Raw genomic sequence first — 17,141 nt, forward strand, 5'->3', positions numbered from 1 at the left:
CCTCAGGTTCGACCTGAGATCCTGGAGTAGCACTGGAGAGTAGCTTCGGGAGCTGGCGCAATCCGGGAGTGGGCCATATCTCCCATAGTGAAACACCGAGCGAAGTTAGAAAAAGAACGTTGGGTTACTTAACGTAATCCCTGGTTCTTTGATAACAGAGTGAGGTGTTTCACCAACACTTCCCTCCTTGCTTAGGCACGGAAAGAAATCCGCTTGGAATGAGTTAGGAGGAGCTGGTCGGCCGTGTTAGTATGAGGGGGCGGAGCCCTGAGCACGACTCGACAGGTCTGTCATAGACAGACGTGGTGTCATTGGAGCTTCCGTAGTTGGTCACGCCGAGGCGATTCCCCATAGTGAAACACCTCACTCTGTTATCAAAGAACCAGGGATTATGTTAAGTAACCCAACGTTTTCTTTTAATTAAAGCAAAAATAGACAGTTGGATAAAATCGACCTGACTCGGGCAGAAATGATGTTCATGAACAAGGTACCAGTCATTTAACTGACTTTATTTATGGTGTGTCTCTTTATTCTGAAGAAATACTGAAGAAAATGTAGCAAATGTAACGTTAATTGCTACAATTAAATGTCTTGGATCAAAATGAAACACAACAATGAACAAAACATACATTTCTTTGGGTTGGAATATTGTTAGAAACATTAGAAAAAAAATCAAATCATCGGTCGAGTCATTTTTAAACTGCGCAGCGTGGATGCACTGCTTCTTCCACAGTGCTGTTTTACTCTACTCGAGCACTCTGCATCGTTTAATCTCCCATTTGTGCACTTTTCACTGTGTCTGAGTGCTTTCTGTCTAAAATTCACACAAAATCTTACTCTAATGAACACATCAGGAGCAACTGGGGATTCAACATCTTGCCCAAGGATACCTGAGCAGCTATTGAACCACCAACCTTCTGATTAGTAGCTGACCTGCTCTACAACCTGAGCCAGAGCCAGCCCGGAAATGTAAGAGCCACATATTACAGTTTTACAGCCGTTGGTTCAACTGCCTACAACACGACTCAGTGAATGACTGGACCACACCAACAGTAGCAGATCACCATGTATTGCAGAGGTGCTGGATGGCCGCTCCCGGGGGCAGCAGAGCTTCCGTGAAGTACTCGGAGCTGACATTCCAGCTTTGAAAATCAGCCGGCAAAGAGAGCGGCGAACAGGGACAGTCAGCGTGAGCCACACAGGAGCCCCTGTGCAACACCTGCAAAGGGCACGATGACACAATCAGTTAGGACTCACATCTGCTGTCCAACCACACACACACACACACACACACACACACACCTGTCCAGGAGGGCATGTGCACCCCGGCGTGCAGGGTCCAGGTAAACACTGAGTGTGTGGCCACAAGTCCTGGCAGGTATACGGACAGGAAGCTGAACAGTCACTGGACACCTGCGTGCCGGGACACTCTGCAGGAACATAAAGCAAATGACCTCACCTGTAACAGGTCGGCGTGCAGACATGTGCGCTGATATATTTACTTCGTATTCACTTTGTTTGTTATGATTAATATAACTGTAAACATCACTCGTTAGGACTTTGATGAGCTGACTGACAACAGTTTCACATCATTTGAACTCAAGGGGTATCTCTCAGTAGACACACAAAGTGCGCAGTGTTGTGTGCTTGTGTTACCGGGCAGGCAGCTGTTGGTGTTACAGACAACGTGCTGTTCAAGTGGCCCGACACAGGCTGTCCCACCGGGCTCTGGCTCTCGAAGGACCGTCTTGTTCCGCAATGACAACCCACCGTCACAGGAGGCGCTGCACTCGCTCCAGGCCGACCACTCACTCAGCAAACAACCCGCTGCAAAGAGAGGCGACGAGTTAAGCAGAGATTAAGGAGGTAAGGGGACGCCAGACTTACAGGTAAAATCTCAGGATCTTGGCTGGATATTTTTTCTATGTCCGACCTGGACACGACGGCAGATCACAGATTTCTGTTTGCATGACTTCGGCACAGGGCGGGCCGCCCTCTGTGTCCTGGCAGCGGCGCGTCCTGGTTCTCCGGCCTCGCTCACATGAAGCTGAGCAGGCGCTCCATGGACTCCAGGGCTCATAAACTGGACAGGGAAGCTTGGAGCACACCACTGTGCCATGCTCACACACACTGCACACGGAGGGGCGTTACGAGAAGTGAGACGGAGCAAAGTTTATGAACTAAACGCTACAAAAATTTGAAAAACTGCTTTATTAATCCCAACTATGACCATACTTCAGCTCACAGAAAGCAGTTCTCACCAGGTGTTACAGTCCACAGTAAACTCCTCTTCAGGGAGGAACTCCAGCGTCCCGTTGCCTGATGGGATACCACAACGACATTCTGTCACTGGCACGCAGCGGCCATCTTGCAACAGCTGTCCTTCTGGACACCGACAACCTGAGGAGACAAAAACCAAAAAAAGAGACGGAAAAGTAAAGAAACACAGAGAAACAATGAATTTCACGTAATGAAAGTCTAATATTAGGAAGATGTTATCCATGGTTACCCGGGTGACAGGCTCCTTGGAGACACTGCACATGCTCCCATAGGTCAGTGCAGCTGCGAGGACACTTGTTGGCACAGCTGTCCTGGGAGGCTCGATCCCTGTCCTCACAGCGCTCACCTGAAAAAGCAAAGAAAACCATGCCTGCGCTGCAAAATGTGACCTGACATAGAAACAGAGTTCAGCACGGTGGTGGTGGTGTGATGTGTGCGGCTTGTAGCTGTAGCTTTGTGACAGACAGATAATCGTAAGGACAAAGTTTTGTCTTCAGTCTGATTTAGTCTTTTAGTACATCCTGATTTGTTTTATTTCAAACAGCTTCAGAACTAATGGAACTTCCTATAAAATTCTTCTTTTTAAGCTGTAAAGACGTTTGGTTAGAAATTCATTGAATCGGATCATTTTCCTCTGTGTGTCGTTTTATATACGTTTTACTTGTACGTCTGATTTCCTCTCACTTCTTTCCAAGAATGTGCAGAAGTTCCTTCAGCTGCTGAAAAGAAACACTAATGACTTTGCATTAGTTCAAAGTGAAAACACACAAATGTGTTTCTAACAAACCACGCTGACACAAACAACATGATCATCTCTGTCCGGCTCAGCCTCGAAGCCTTCGAGGAAAACATTTTCACTGCGTGTACCAAAACTTCCAACAGCCTTAATTTTTAGGGGCTTTTGCAGTCATCTCCATTCACATATATATCAACAAATTGTGTAACTAATGTTATCTTTGGAACTGAACTTATGAACTACACCACTGATGTTGCCTGTTGGCTTTGCTCTCTTTTTAAGCTCACATGTACCTGGGCAGAGGGCCGTGTTGCATCCTTGGGTCTGGGTCTCTTGGCTCCTACACTGGGGTCCTGCAGGAGAGGCCAGGGGCTGTCTGTAGCGCTGCCTGACTCCACCGCTGCACGGCTCAGCACACGCTGTCCAAGCACTCCACCCACTCCACTGACACACATCTAGGAGAGCAGAGTGACTATCATAACTAACCTAACCTTGGTATTATCCGCATTAACAGACTGACAGTGACAAATACAGAAACTTTAAGTGTTTCGTTTTAGATGATGACGACAGAGCGACAAACACAATGTGTTTATTTGCTGTATCATTTATAAGTAAGAGACACATTTTAGTTTGTTCTTGCTGAGCAGTATTTACTCACTATGACCAAGAACCAGGCTTCAGTTGTTTGACATGCAAATTAAGCTGGGACAGCAGTCATTCAGAGCCATTCGTGTATAAAAAATGGATGGATGACAGAGTTAAATTTGAGCTGAATCATCCTTTGCACGCACATAAAAGCAAAGCTAACCACACATGAGCATTTAACCTGTCCTTTTCTTCTCCTTTGGGGAATAAAGTGAGTCAGAATAGCAGGAAAAGCCCATTTTGCACTGATTAAGGCCTCTTAACTGTCTGCTGATGGCAGCTGTGACTGACACACAGTAAACATTTTCCCTCAGAGACTCCACATGTCAGAATGACATCGCTCTCGTCACTGGATCCAAAACTACATACATTTATTTAATACACTGAAACAGTTTAAAGGTTTGCCTGTTTATGACTTGGACATTATCGGTGTCTGCAGTCGTTTATTCCTCGCTGTGTGTGAGACTCCAACTGTCTTTATTTAGATGAAAAGAATATGCTTTGAAGTGCACGCATTTATTTCAAAACACAATCACCCCCCTTTCCTTTCCAGAGAAAACCGCGCTGCAGTCATTTCATCACCCTCTGACCGACTGTGTAATTCATTTTTTTCTTTGGAGCCGTGCTCGTCGAGCCCTGACTCATTCACCCACTGTTTGCATGCAATCTGTGTCAAACTTTTACTGAGAGGGTCTCAGACAGAGCACAACTGTGGTGCCCACAAACACCCAGACCCTGTGGAGGAGGTGCAGTTTGTGCAGCTTGTTTATGGTGTGAACATCCTCCAACCTCAATCCGACCCAACTTCCAGGTGCACAGTGCAAGTTTGACCTAAAAGAATCTTGCAAAGGTCAGTATGAGTTTGCAGACAGCAGTAAAATCTCTAACATAACACAGAACATTTACTTTTGCTGCTCTCTCCTCAGTGACATCTGGCCAATAAGACAACTGAATCCTCTGACACGAAACAAACTCTTGGTGTGAGCATCTTTGTTACCTCTGCAGATGTTAGCATCTGGACATGGCCTCTCCTCTACCAGCAGTCCTGGACACTGGCTCTCCTCCTCTTTAGAGACTGGAAGACCAGAATCCAGGTCCAAACAGGCTCGAAAGCGCCTCTGGATCGACACCATCTGCGAGCTGTTGTGCTGCAGCACGCAGGGAGAGCACCGAGTCCAGCCCGACCACTCGCTGAGGACGACTGAAAGAAGGAGAGAAAGAAAGATTCAGGTTCACCGTGTTTACAGAGAACCTCGTTTTATTACTCTGCTCTCTTACCTTCACATTCTCTCATGTCGCACTGCAAACTCCCATCGTGACAAAGACTGGAGGACAGAGAAGTCAACAAAACGGACAATAATAACAACCTGTCACAGCCCAGGCAGCATAAAAGACAAACTGCACACACAAGCTGGGAATCACAAAGAAAGAGCAGAGAGTGACGACAACACTGTGAGAAAACATTCATGTCTCTATCAGCAACAGGGGCTGATAGAGACAACTGACCAGGTACTGCAGCCTATGGTGACCGTGGCCCCCTGTGGGACGGTGACAGGCGTGGGTGGATCTCCTGGAGCTTGGTGCTGCAAGTGGATGCAGCCACATTCCTCTGGAGGAACACAGCTCCCATTATACTGCAGCAGGCCCTGGAAGGAAAAACACACATCTCAGAGGAAAGAAGAAACAGCGCAGCGATCGGATCTGTGTCTTGGTCATAAAGTACAGCACATTTGTCGTGTGTTGTGCTCAAATCACGTGCATTGAGATGCATCAATGTAGAATTCATACTTCAGGCAAACGTGCTGTTTGAAGCAGCTTAAGATCCAAAAACCAAACCAACAAAACGCAGCTGTTAACACGTGTTGTATTATTTGCTAATCATATTTGTTCTTAATGACCAGAAATCAAAGCAAAACCTCCAAAGGCAAAGTGCGTCTTACTGTATCCTACTGGTAGTGTCCAAAAATCATAATTAAACTCAGCAGCGTTCATTAAAACTCACCTGTGGACAGTAACAGCCAGGTGTGCACTCGCTGACACCCAGACACAGATCTTCACGGCCACGCAGTTCACACTGCTTCTCACAGGGAGCGCCACACGACGAGTACACAAACGGGGCTTCGCAGACTTCTAGCAGGAAAACACATGAAGAGGTGTAGGACCAGAGTGCAGCTTAAGCAGCTCTAAGGGTAATGAACTCACCATCACAGCGGCTGAGACCGCATGCCCGGCTCTGCGTTTCCACAGGAGTGCACTGTTGGCCCCTGGTGGGTGAAGAGAGCGCTACACGGTAACGCTGCTGCCTCTGGGACGCACAGGAACACTGAGACCAAACGCTCCACGCTGACATGGGACAGCCTGCCAAAGCAACGAAAACATTCAAGTGCGATTCACGAGCGCTTGATGTCATCTGTGAGTCGCTTCAACACACAGTCGGCTCTTCAGTTAATCGCATACTATGGCATAATTTTAGAAGTCAAATACCTGCCCACCTTCTTCTACACTGGCTTCAAAAAGTGAAGCACAATAAAAAGATGAAAGTCAGTGAATCTCAAACAGTCTGGAAGCTTCTCACAGTCTAACACAGGTTTGAATGCGAGGCTCCAAAGCTCTGTGTAGCTCTACTTGTGCTATTTTCTCTCATATTTCACATACTTCACTTCCTGCCCTTGTGTATTTCCTGCCCGCCCTCATTTCTTCTGCCAGATCATCTTTTCCCAATTTGCCCGGTGTTCCAGGATTTGTTGGTAGCATTAGTAATGTTAAGGGTCCGATTTGTTTTCTGTGACACCGATACCCTGTACACTGAGCTCTGTTCACTTAGTAGAGGCTGTACCTACCTGTCCAGCTTCACTCAATAAAACCTGCAATGCACATGTGTGCAACACAGAAATCAGCAGATGGACAAGTGAAGTTAGTTTGACTGATTTAATATTCTCTGTGGCAAACATCTGCAATCTGTGTCCTATTAGCTCCAGCAGTGTGAAACAGACTGGGATCAACCACTAAAACATTTTTTGCATATGTGACTTAACTCTTATTTTGCGCAGCTGTAACTTTACTGCACGGCTTCGTCCTGCGGTGTGAGATACAGCTCAGCAGGTTGCATATATGAAATATATTCCTTCAACAGAAAATCTATACCATACTAAGTCACTATGGAGACCTAATAATGCAATGTGACGCTAAAAAACAAAGATCCAATAAACCCTTTAATGTCACTCTGTGGTTCCCCAGTCTAGTCTCTAATGTTGTGTCCCTACATGTACTCTGGTCTGTGCCCATATAGCTCATTACCTAATAATATATTAGAATAACTCTGTGTTCATCAGTAACAGTCACTGCAACTATGTCCAATCGTTTAATGAGCTCAGCTGAAGTTCCTCTAATTACAATGGCTTCTCAGAAATGCTGAAGACACACAGAGCCGTCAGCTGTTCAGAGAGAAACAGCACAAACAGCGATCGTGGCTGTTAGTCTGGCTTCAGTGCTGCCAGCATGACTCTTGTACCTGGACAGGGCTGTTTGTAGCACAGCTGCGTCTCCACGCGGTTCCTCTCAGCCTCGATCTCAGGGGGACACGCCGCATCTCCTCCCTGCTCGCACACACACGCCCTGTGTCGTGATACAGACCCCGCCCCGCACGTCTGGGAGCACGGTGACCAAGGAGACCAAGGGCAAAGGTCATCTGTTGATACAAGAGTAAATGAAATTCCCTTTGATGGGAGAGAATATGTGGCTTTTCTTTCCTTGCCTTAAGATACAGACCCAGGCACGGAGGGGTCTGACAGTCCTGTGTTTCTTTCTCTGGCCCGCTGCAGTGAGAACCATTGTTTCGTGGTGGGGGGTTGATGCAGGCGCGGGTTCGAACATGTGTGCCCCGACCACAAGTCGCTGAGCAGTCAGACCACACCGACCAGGGGGTCCAAGCACCGTCCACTGGAAACAGCACAAAGGATTTTCACAACTTTCTTTGCAAGGACTTCAAACATCTGCGACACTCTTTCACAGAAACACGGCGACGCACCTCTGCAGTCGATGTCTTGGCAGAAAACTCCCTCTGGAGTGCACGTGCTAGAAGAAACACAGGCAGAGCTTCCAGCACAGTATCACTGACATTTCATTTTTGTCATTAACATCCATATCCTCTGTCCTTATCTAACGCACCATTGTTTACATTCTCCTTGGAGCCAGGTGTCACCCACACTGAGCGTCTGGTTGTCAAGGAGACAGAGAGGTGGGCAGGTTCCTGGACTGCAGGGTCTGTGCTGGACCTCCTCAAAGTGGCAACGTGTTCCCTCGGTGTCTGGGGTCAGAGACCTGGCACATAACACGAACAGCAGGTAATCACAGTGGAATACACCGAAAACCAGTTTAATACCACTGCATGTATTTATATCCACAGATACACTGCAGAACCAAAGACCATGAACCAACCATCACGCTCTTTTCACGTTTCATATATTAAGATTCACAGTCAGGGTTCAGAAAATCATCAGCCTTTAGGTGCTCTGAAAACTGCAGCGCAGGATCCAGTCCAGAATAACCTCTACCCCCATGCTGTGAGACTGAAACTCTGGCTCCGCCCCCTAACCTACTAGACTCCATTATTGTTTACATTGCTGATTTACTGTGGTAGCAGGAAGCCTGGATCACTAATCTGTTACTCCGTGACTGCTTTCATATGTGATTTAAAGTGTTAAATGTATCTTATGTTATTTGTAAATTCTAAGATTTGGAATTAGCATTGAGAACTTGCAGTACCATGGAAACGAAGCTATTTAACTATCCATCAGGAAGGTGTCTGATCAGCAGCAAATTCATTCTTTTGAAAGAAATGCTTTCAGCAAGTGACCCTCCGGCTCCCGCAGAGCCCCGATTTTATCTCCTGACACGGACAAAAGACAGACGACAGAGTTAATCGTCACACTGACTCAGACAACTCGAATCAACTTTATCCTTAATTCAGCAATTACAGAAGACAAACACTGGAGTAGAGATGGACCGATCCCATATTACGTATCGGTATTGGTCCGATACTGACGTAAATTACTGGATCGGATATCGGAGAGAAATAAAAAATGTAATCCGATCCATTAAATATCAAAAAAGCACCTCACAAAACTTGCGACACGGCGTAACTCGGCTCATAACCGTAGCATGTCGGAGCAGTGTGCTCAGTGATAGAGCGGCTGTGTGTATTTGTAGCCTCACTACCAAACCAGCATTTCATCTCTGAAGTGATCCCAGAGAGAAGTAAAGCAGTGTGTAAGTTCATCTCTGAATGTTTGTAAAGCTTAACAAGCGATATATGGAGCGACTGCCTCTCTCTCTCTCTCTGCTGCTGCTACTTCAACCGTGAAACTGATCAGTGATCAGCTGATCGGCTTTTCTGTCGTGAGTCCGTCTCTCTTCTTTGTTTTTGTCTCACTTTGCACCAGAAAGAGGAAACCAGCGGCTGAACAACAGCAGCACGTTTAAGCTTGATCAGCTGTTGTTAGAATTTATTTAATATTTCTTTCTACTCCAGGATCTTTTTCTACAGCTGACGGCTGTAACTGTGCAGGGGCGGATCTAGCAAAGTGTAGCCAGGGGGGCCGATAGGGCAATAACAGGGAAAAGGGGGCACAAAGACATACTTTTCTTTCTTATTCTCATTTAAAATGTTGAGCTTTTAATAAATAATTATCTGACTCTTACACCCACAGTTTTAATCTGATGTAAAATATATAGAAGTCCATTACTGCATATAGTAACTGTTAAGTCTAATATACTAGTAAGCTATAGTACTTTTTCCTTTGGGAAGATACCATCTGTGCAGTCTGCAGTTCTGTAGAAGAAAGATGTTGAATCTATTTTATTATTGTAGAAAAATTATTCATTTCTGTGCATTTTTTCTTTTTTCCACACTGCATCATATTAAAGTTGATTACATTGATTAAGCATCATGAGGTGGAGGGTGGGGGGGGGGGGGGGGGGTGGTTCCCTATTTTTTTTCCTGGGAGTTTGCAAAGTACTCTTTAAAACACCAGAATAGGGAGGATGGAGCAGGTTTAAGTTTATTAGATTGATCAGTTTTGCTGAACTATGAAATATTTTGTTGTATTTTTTTGCATACAGGTATAACAGAATAGCTTTAGTGTTGTTGTTTATTTAAACTTGAGTATGAACTTATACAAAAAGCAGCAAGATATTAAAAAAAGAGTTTTATTGATTAAAAAACACTATATCGGATTCATATCGGTATCGGCCGATATCCAAATTGATGATATCGGTATCGGACATAAAAAAGTGGCATCGTGCCATCTCTACACTGGAAACAATATGATAGATTTTCTGATCGTTATGATCTCCGTCTTGTTGTTAAAGAGCGTACCACTTAAAACCTGTTTAAAATCCAGTTTCAGATTTGTAAAAAAAACTTTCCTCCGTCTGGATCCCATTTTAATGTCCAAACACGGACGTGCTCAAACAAGAATTTAACAGTTTACAAAACAAACCATGTCTCCTTCGTCCAGGTCCCAGGAGACCTCACCTGTATCTGGTTCTCTGGCCCTGTCCACAGGAAACACTGCAAGGAGCCCAGCTGGACCAGGAGCTCCAAACACAGGTAGCCTGGCAGCTGTCATTGCTGCAGAGCAGCTGTCCGTCAGAGCAGGTGCAGTTGTTGCAGTCCACCTGATGCGTGCTGCCGGCCACCCAAATCTGCCCCAGTGAGTCCACACAGTCACACTGCCACAGCTGCACACACACCCCGTCCTGCTGCAACTGACCTAAACACACACGTACAAAAGATACGCAAACCACGATTCATGCTAATGAAAAAAAATGAATTCGTTTTAACAAAACAATTCTAGATGCAAATCTCATCACTTGGCAGCAGAATGACGCCTTGCACTGCACAGCTACTCTGAAACATCATCTAAATGAGATGTCATCTTAATGGTCCACAGGGCCATTACAGAATCACCAGTTAAACCTGTTGTTGTTGATTTCTGCCATCATATTTATTGTTGGGGAATTCTCCCAGACTCACTTTAAGATTTTTCCTCGTCTCACTCCTATAATGTCTTTGGAAAAAACTAAATTCTAATACTTGTGTGACGTCGAGCCGGTTAGGTTATTTATCTTTAAAAGATTTAGCCAGTTTTAAACAGTGGAAACAACTCTTACACCTAAATAACCCAACCAAGGTCAATCAAACATCAACAGAATATGACTGGCTGCCTGATAATGCTGTTAAACTGAAGGCCTGTGTTACCTGTTACAGTCCGCTCTGCTTTTGTTTTACCACTGATGAGCCACTCAGTCTGTTCCAATTCAACAGTTTCTAACTGGAGTAAACACCATTTGTAACTGAATTACGTCTCTTAGAAGGTTCTACTGAGAACTGCAGAGAACTTTTACGCTGAGTCAGCTGTGTGCAGATATCTTGGGGGATCCCGTGCACATGTTGGGGATTCAGGACTCTAGGAATTTGTATATTCTCAGAACCCCGAATCCTAAAGAAGGCAGAGGAGTTATAACAAACCCATTTCTAGACGCGAAGCGATTCTCTCAGTGGAGAGCACAGAACAGTTTAGGGGTTAAATCAGTGCCAGGAGAGGAACTTTTCGGACAAAGACACGCACATATGAGGTGTGACTTGTGTACCTTGAGGGCAGCGGCAGCCAGGCTGACATTCGCTGTTGGTCTGGCACTCTATGCCCTGCTGGAGGTCTGAGCAGCGCTGTGGACACTGGCTGGCACACATCACAAACTCTTGGCCTGGTGGGCACCCTCTATCATCTGACAATACACAGACAGCAGTTCCTGAGTTTTGCCATGATGCTATCTGCACAGGCTGAACACACACTCCTGTAGATAAACAGCCATATGCTGGAACAATGAGGAGCCAAACGCAGGACGTGGTAGATCAGACTCACCGCACGGTTTGGTGTTGCAAGGTTTCACTTGGTTCTTCTCTCCTGCACACTTCTTTCCACCATTTTTGGGTGGAGGACTAGAGCAGGAGCGAGTGCGTATCGAGCGTCCGCCGCCGCAACGCTTATCACAGCGCGACCACGGACTCCACCGGGACCAGCCTCCATCAACTACACAACATCGAACACAAACGCAGACCAGTAAGTGAAAAATGAAACTCTCTCTTTGGCTTTTTAAATATTCCTTCACTGAAGAGTTTGAACTGATAATTACAGCTGACCTCTGCAGGGTTTGATGTTACAGAAGCGATGCTCCACGTTTCCTCCGAGGATGTCCTCGCACCACGAGCCGTTTGTTCCGGGGCTCAGGAACGTTCGGATCCTCTGCTGCTGACCCACGCCGCAGGACCGCGAGCAAGCGCTCCACTCTGCCCACTTGGTCCACGAACAGTTCCTTCGCGCACACTCGGCCTCTACACACACCTCGCCTCAAAACAGAAACACAAAACACATAAGCTTGGTTGACGCTTGTATTCATCAAAGCAAGAACCACACACGCAGCTCCTGCAGTCATATCAACTGAGCACTAACTTGTACTTTATATTATAGTTATATAAGGCAACACAAACTGATTTATTAAATAAATAGAGGCAGGCAGACAGTGGGCGTGGTGTACCTGGACACTGGGGCAAGTTGCATGCCTTCTCTTGGTGAGAGCTTCCAGAACAGGCTGGTGTCACACACTGTCGATGGCGGGACTTCAGGGCCGGGCTGAGAGCGTCGGTGCAGGTCTTTGTGCAAGGACTCCACGGCGACCAGGGAGAGAACCCAGAGTCCTCCTCTGAGGAGATGGAAACGGAAAGATGATGAAATACAGAGAGGATATTTAAGATAAGAAAAGCCTAAACAGCATGCACAAATACAAGAAAATGGCAACCAAAGGAACAGAGTCAAATGAGTGCACAGAAAAGTGAACCTACCCGGTGTGGCTGGTTCTTCTGTTGGAACAACAGTAGCTGGAGGGGAAAAGCAGCTTTTCATGAATCTGACCTTCATCCCTGAAATACACATATTACACGTGTTCTACAGAATCTCTCCAAAGTACCTGGACAGTCAGGGGCCTGGCAGTAGGTCGTTTCCCTCCGTGGCCCCTGGCAGTCTCTCCCTCCACGGGCCGGGGCGGGCTGTGTGCAACCTCTAGAGCGGGTTTTGAGCCCCAAACCACCGCAGGATAGTGAGCAAGGGCTCCAGGGGCCCCAGGAAGACAAAGCACCGTGTACAGGACAGTGCTCCAGAGAACAGTTCCACCTGCCGTGCACACACTCGCTACGGGGAACAAAAGGGGTAGACTGGTGGTGATTTTCCATATAACAGCAGTTTTACACTGTTTTATACGTATGACACAGTTGGCATCGCTCCCACTGTGTCACAACAACAAATGTTTTCCATTTCTTACTCAGTACAGGATTGTAGCTGCGCACCAGTTCAGGTTGTAGCTGTACACTGTGGTAGATGTTCTCAAAGTGGGACCGGTGGACTGTGGACAGGCCAGTTTGACACTGGAAGTCTTTATTACAGGGCCACAGTGCTGGAATGCATCCATCCTGTGCTTTGGCGTTATCTTTGCTAATAAGAAGAAAGGCCTGCCCTGAAGAATGGGCTGTCTGGATATCAGCAGGTTTGTATAAAACCAGCATCAACTGTTCAGAATTAATGACTCAGTCAGATCTGAATGAGGCCATAAAATTTTGCTCTCAACTCAGTCTCAAATGACAACGGTGTCATTCCTGTGATAACGGCTTTGCAGTGATTTCCATGGATACTTCGACGTGTCCACGGTGCAGCCCACCTCTCCCACTTTGATAGCTGCCCCCACCTGAACGGGATGTCACGACTACTTTGGAAGTAGTTATTTAAAATATGTTGTTTTTTTTTAAATTGTATTATTATTCCCAAAGTTCTCTGCTTACCAGGCGCTGCAGTCATGGACAAACGTATCTCCAGACTGGAGCTCCATATCCTCTGAGATGTTATGAAACAGCAGGGATGCGACTGGTGTCACAGAGACGCTCTGCAGAGAGGCCAGCAGCTCTTTATCCACCAGACATGGACACTCCTGAAACACACCAAACACAAACACCCTCTAAAGAGAAGAAACTGCATCAGTTTGAAATGATCTTCTCAGTGGTGCATCACAGCCTGGTTCATGCTCTTCATTTTCTGTGCTGCACTTTTAAAACGTCACATGTCTACTACTGAAGTTACTCTGAACCCACCGACAAGCAGAGTCCACGGTGCTGGTAGGTGTGCACGGGACAGTGGCAGCCTTCCTCGCAGCCGTCAGCGTAGCATCCCTCCCTGCCGCTGACCTGAGCGCAGCTGAAAGGACAACCTTCTCCTCGTTCACACTCCCTGTACAGCCTGCCAGGAGGGCAGCCCACCTCTGCAGAGCGACATGAAGCCCACGCAGCAACAGCAGTTAAAGACACTAATTAAACAGTCCTCCAACTGGAGCAGTGTAAATATAACTTTGCAGCATGGCTACAAATACTGCACAGGAAGCAGACGCTCACCGAGGCAGACGTGGGTGTTGCAGATCTTGCTCTGACGACCGCTGCACGCTGGAAGGCTGCAGAGACGAGAGCGGTACTGCTGCCCTCCACCGCAGCTGACCGAGCACTCGGACCACTGAGACCACGGCAACCACGGGCCCACTGACTCTGGAGACACAATACAGACAGACATCACACATGTAACAATGCAGATGGTAGTGTAAAAAACCTAGATGAGCCCGTCATGACTACCTGTGCACAGGTGCGTGTTGCAGTCTCTCTGCTGCTCAGCATCACCCAGGCAGCCTCTTCCGCCACTCTGCGGAGACGGATTATCACACAGGCGCCTTCTGAACTTGACTCCACCGCCACATGAAAGAGAGCATTCAGTCCAGGCTCCCCATTGGCTCCAGCCACCGTCGACATGGCAGCCGGGGACAGACTGACACTGCAGAACGCCAGCCTCACACGAGCTGAGATTAGGTCGGCAAAAAACATTATGTGGCATTTTTTTTTGCTATTCGAACATTAAGAGTGAATTAAACCAAAATAAGAATCAGCTGCTTACCAGTTTTTGCAGTCACTGATAATTTTCTCTCCTGGATTTGCAAACAGCCAATCAGATCCACCGGGCCATAGCCACGATGCATTGCTTGAATCTGCACAAAAATAGACCGATCAGAGCAAATGATCACACTGAGTGGAGTAAAATGTTCACAGTCTAACACGCTGATATTTACAAGTTAGCAAAATTAGGATCAAACCATTAGCAGAGCTGTCGTGGTATTTGCAGCGACACTCCTGTCTCACCACACACACTCCGTCCTGCAGCACCGTGTCACCAGGACAACCACAGGTCGCGTTACACTCGGGGGAGTCCAAGCACTCTGTGTCACCATGGAGATCTGAACAGGAGCGAGGACAGGGCTTCCCACAAGGCCATTCTTCCTGGCCTCCACCACAGTCTGAGAACAAGGTTTGAATAGAATTACCATCCACATCGTTTTTTAAAAGTGGAACAGTGTTTATGCAGTTCTACGGTCAAAGTGAATGAAACCCACAGCTATGCTAACCTGAGCAGATGGTGAGATTTTCACTGCAAGGGCGGCTCTGCCTCCCCTCTCCCAGACACGGCAGACCGCCGAATCTAGCAGGAGGACTGTTACACTCTCTGGTCCGAGTCGACGATCCTGTGCATCCATCGCACTCTGACCACATGGACCAGGGACTCCACGAGCCATGAACTAAAGACACAGTACGGCAATGAGAAGAAGAAGAGGTACAACTACTCTGATGTAACTGAGAATCTGTAGCTGGAACCAGAAAACCAAAAAGAAAACCGACACAAATTAAAATATTAATATTTGAAAATATTTGAAACGGTCGAGGCTATAAGTAAGAGACAAATGCACAGTGATTAACAACAGTAGCAAAACAAAACTGTAATATCTCAGTGAGAGAGAAAAGTGCAATAACAGTAGGTCATTTTTCAGCATGACACAGAAATCTGTATAAATGCTATAAAATCAAAAATCCTAGCTGACTTCCATCTTGAGTCATTGCATTCACAAGATTTTCAGAAAACGTGACCTCTGACCTCTGACCTTCAGCCCAAAGGCAAGTAGTTTCAGCCACACGCATCCAGAACATTTACAAACTGTGCGAATGTGTCTTTCCATGAGACATTATCATCTCACCTGGACAGAAAGTAACGACAGGGCAGGGCTGCCTGTGGATCTGAACTCCAACCCCACTGTGCAGTTCCTGCTCACCAGAGCACGGCTCTCCTCCGGCCTCTGGCTCAGGACAGCTGCAGCTTCTGTATCGGGTCACCGACTCTGCTCCACAGGTCCTGGAGCAGGGGGTCCACTCTGACCACTCACACCAGCCACCTGACACTAAATTGGATGTAACAACTATCTGTGCTATTTTATACCCACTACAAGACATAGCCATTGTCTACATCGTCCTACATATTAACACTATTAAGATGATCTGACTGAAACTGAAAGCTGGCTTTACTTACCTGGACAAGGGTTTCGAGTACAGTTGAATTTCCCACCTTCGCAGGTGCTAAAGAACAAAGGAACAGAAGGATCTTCAGGTTTCCTTTCTAACTGGTTATCTTTGTGTATCCTAATGTGTTTTACATGTGTTACGTGTGCTTCTTGTGTTTGTATAATTCTGACCAGTTGTTGCATCCATCAATGGCTTCAATGGTGTCTCCAGGTTCCAGTCGTCGTCCGGTGTTAAGGTCCAGGCAGGGACAATCTTCCTTCTCTAAACAGACGGTCCCATTAGCAGACATGACTTTTCCCTCTGTACAGTAGCATCCTGGCTCACAGTGCCACTCACAGTGCTGAGAGAGAGAGGGGGGGGGGGGGGGGGGGGGGGAATTAGGACTTTTATTAATCCCCAGTAATGAGTGTGAGAATAAGCACATCCACGGCTGACATAAGTCAGAAAAGGGTGGATGTCCACTCTGTGGAACCAGATCAAAGTGGGAGGCTGACAGGTGGATTGGTACCAGTCTGTTAAGGACTTAGTTATCAGTACAATACTGTGGGTAGTGGCTGAAAGGATAAGACTGTAGATACAAGTGGCAGAATGTTTTTTTTCAAAGGCTTAAACAGGAGGAGAACTTTCATGAGGCAGTTCCCACCATGACCCAGGGCATGGTTGATAAATTATTTCACCTCAGCATCACCCTGGAAAACCTGGAGGAGGTGCTGAGGAGAGGGAGGACTGAGCTTGTTTTGATGACACCCTCCAGAACCTGGTTGTGGATAAGAAGCATGAAATACATCGAGTGACAGACAGGAGTCACACTAGTGATACTCACAGTAAGGTCATCACAGGAGCGAGGGCAGGATGGCCCACAGCTGCTGAACACTGTTCCTGGGACCTGGGAACATGGTGCCACTGAAAACACAAGCATACAGGACTTTGGGTTACTTACATAACCCTGGTTCTCAGAGTAGCATGATTGAGATGGCTAATATAGGA

The 17,141-nt window shown here is 46.7% G+C and overlaps 1 protein-coding gene across 1 annotated transcript in view; it reads right to left on the bottom strand.

Annotated features, from left to right (window-relative positions):
* The window catches only part of LOC113029372 (SCO-spondin-like), a 61,696-nt gene that overhangs the window by 35,345 nt on the left and 9,210 nt on the right, over positions 1 to 17,141 (bottom strand). The window contains exons 18-51 of the mRNA XM_026180212.1: positions 16,978 to 17,057; positions 16,325 to 16,494; positions 16,162 to 16,208; positions 15,833 to 16,027; positions 15,209 to 15,379; positions 14,900 to 15,100; positions 14,704 to 14,794; positions 14,388 to 14,608; positions 14,157 to 14,303; positions 13,860 to 14,026; positions 13,554 to 13,699; positions 12,689 to 12,909; positions 12,564 to 12,599; positions 12,260 to 12,424; positions 11,865 to 12,071; positions 11,587 to 11,754; positions 11,315 to 11,449; positions 10,197 to 10,434; positions 7,829 to 7,981; positions 7,689 to 7,735; positions 7,430 to 7,600; positions 7,173 to 7,349; positions 5,864 to 6,019; positions 5,664 to 5,791; positions 5,168 to 5,307; positions 4,940 to 4,986; positions 4,659 to 4,862; positions 3,310 to 3,471; positions 2,510 to 2,626; positions 2,262 to 2,400; positions 1,934 to 2,130; positions 1,657 to 1,827; positions 1,303 to 1,430; positions 1,065 to 1,219 (exon numbers count right to left, since the gene is read on the bottom strand). Of these exons, the coding sequence (XP_026035997.1) occupies positions 1,065 to 1,219; positions 1,303 to 1,430; positions 1,657 to 1,827; positions 1,934 to 2,130; positions 2,262 to 2,400; positions 2,510 to 2,626; positions 3,310 to 3,471; positions 4,659 to 4,862; positions 4,940 to 4,986; positions 5,168 to 5,307; positions 5,664 to 5,791; positions 5,864 to 6,019; positions 7,173 to 7,349; positions 7,430 to 7,600; positions 7,689 to 7,735; positions 7,829 to 7,981; positions 10,197 to 10,434; positions 11,315 to 11,449; positions 11,587 to 11,754; positions 11,865 to 12,071; positions 12,260 to 12,424; positions 12,564 to 12,599; positions 12,689 to 12,909; positions 13,554 to 13,699; positions 13,860 to 14,026; positions 14,157 to 14,303; positions 14,388 to 14,608; positions 14,704 to 14,794; positions 14,900 to 15,100; positions 15,209 to 15,379; positions 15,833 to 16,027; positions 16,162 to 16,208; positions 16,325 to 16,494; positions 16,978 to 17,057 (5,098 nt within the window). The remainder of the gene's footprint in view (positions 1 to 1,064; positions 1,220 to 1,302; positions 1,431 to 1,656; positions 1,828 to 1,933; positions 2,131 to 2,261; positions 2,401 to 2,509; positions 2,627 to 3,309; positions 3,472 to 4,658; positions 4,863 to 4,939; positions 4,987 to 5,167; positions 5,308 to 5,663; positions 5,792 to 5,863; positions 6,020 to 7,172; positions 7,350 to 7,429; positions 7,601 to 7,688; positions 7,736 to 7,828; positions 7,982 to 10,196; positions 10,435 to 11,314; positions 11,450 to 11,586; positions 11,755 to 11,864; positions 12,072 to 12,259; positions 12,425 to 12,563; positions 12,600 to 12,688; positions 12,910 to 13,553; positions 13,700 to 13,859; positions 14,027 to 14,156; positions 14,304 to 14,387; positions 14,609 to 14,703; positions 14,795 to 14,899; positions 15,101 to 15,208; positions 15,380 to 15,832; positions 16,028 to 16,161; positions 16,209 to 16,324; positions 16,495 to 16,977; positions 17,058 to 17,141) is intronic.

The sequence above is a fragment of the Astatotilapia calliptera genome, chromosome 9 (assembly GCF_900246225.1).
Source record: "Astatotilapia calliptera chromosome 9, fAstCal1.2, whole genome shotgun sequence".
Classification (NCBI taxonomy): Eukaryota; Metazoa; Chordata; class Actinopteri; order Cichliformes; family Cichlidae; genus Astatotilapia; species Astatotilapia calliptera.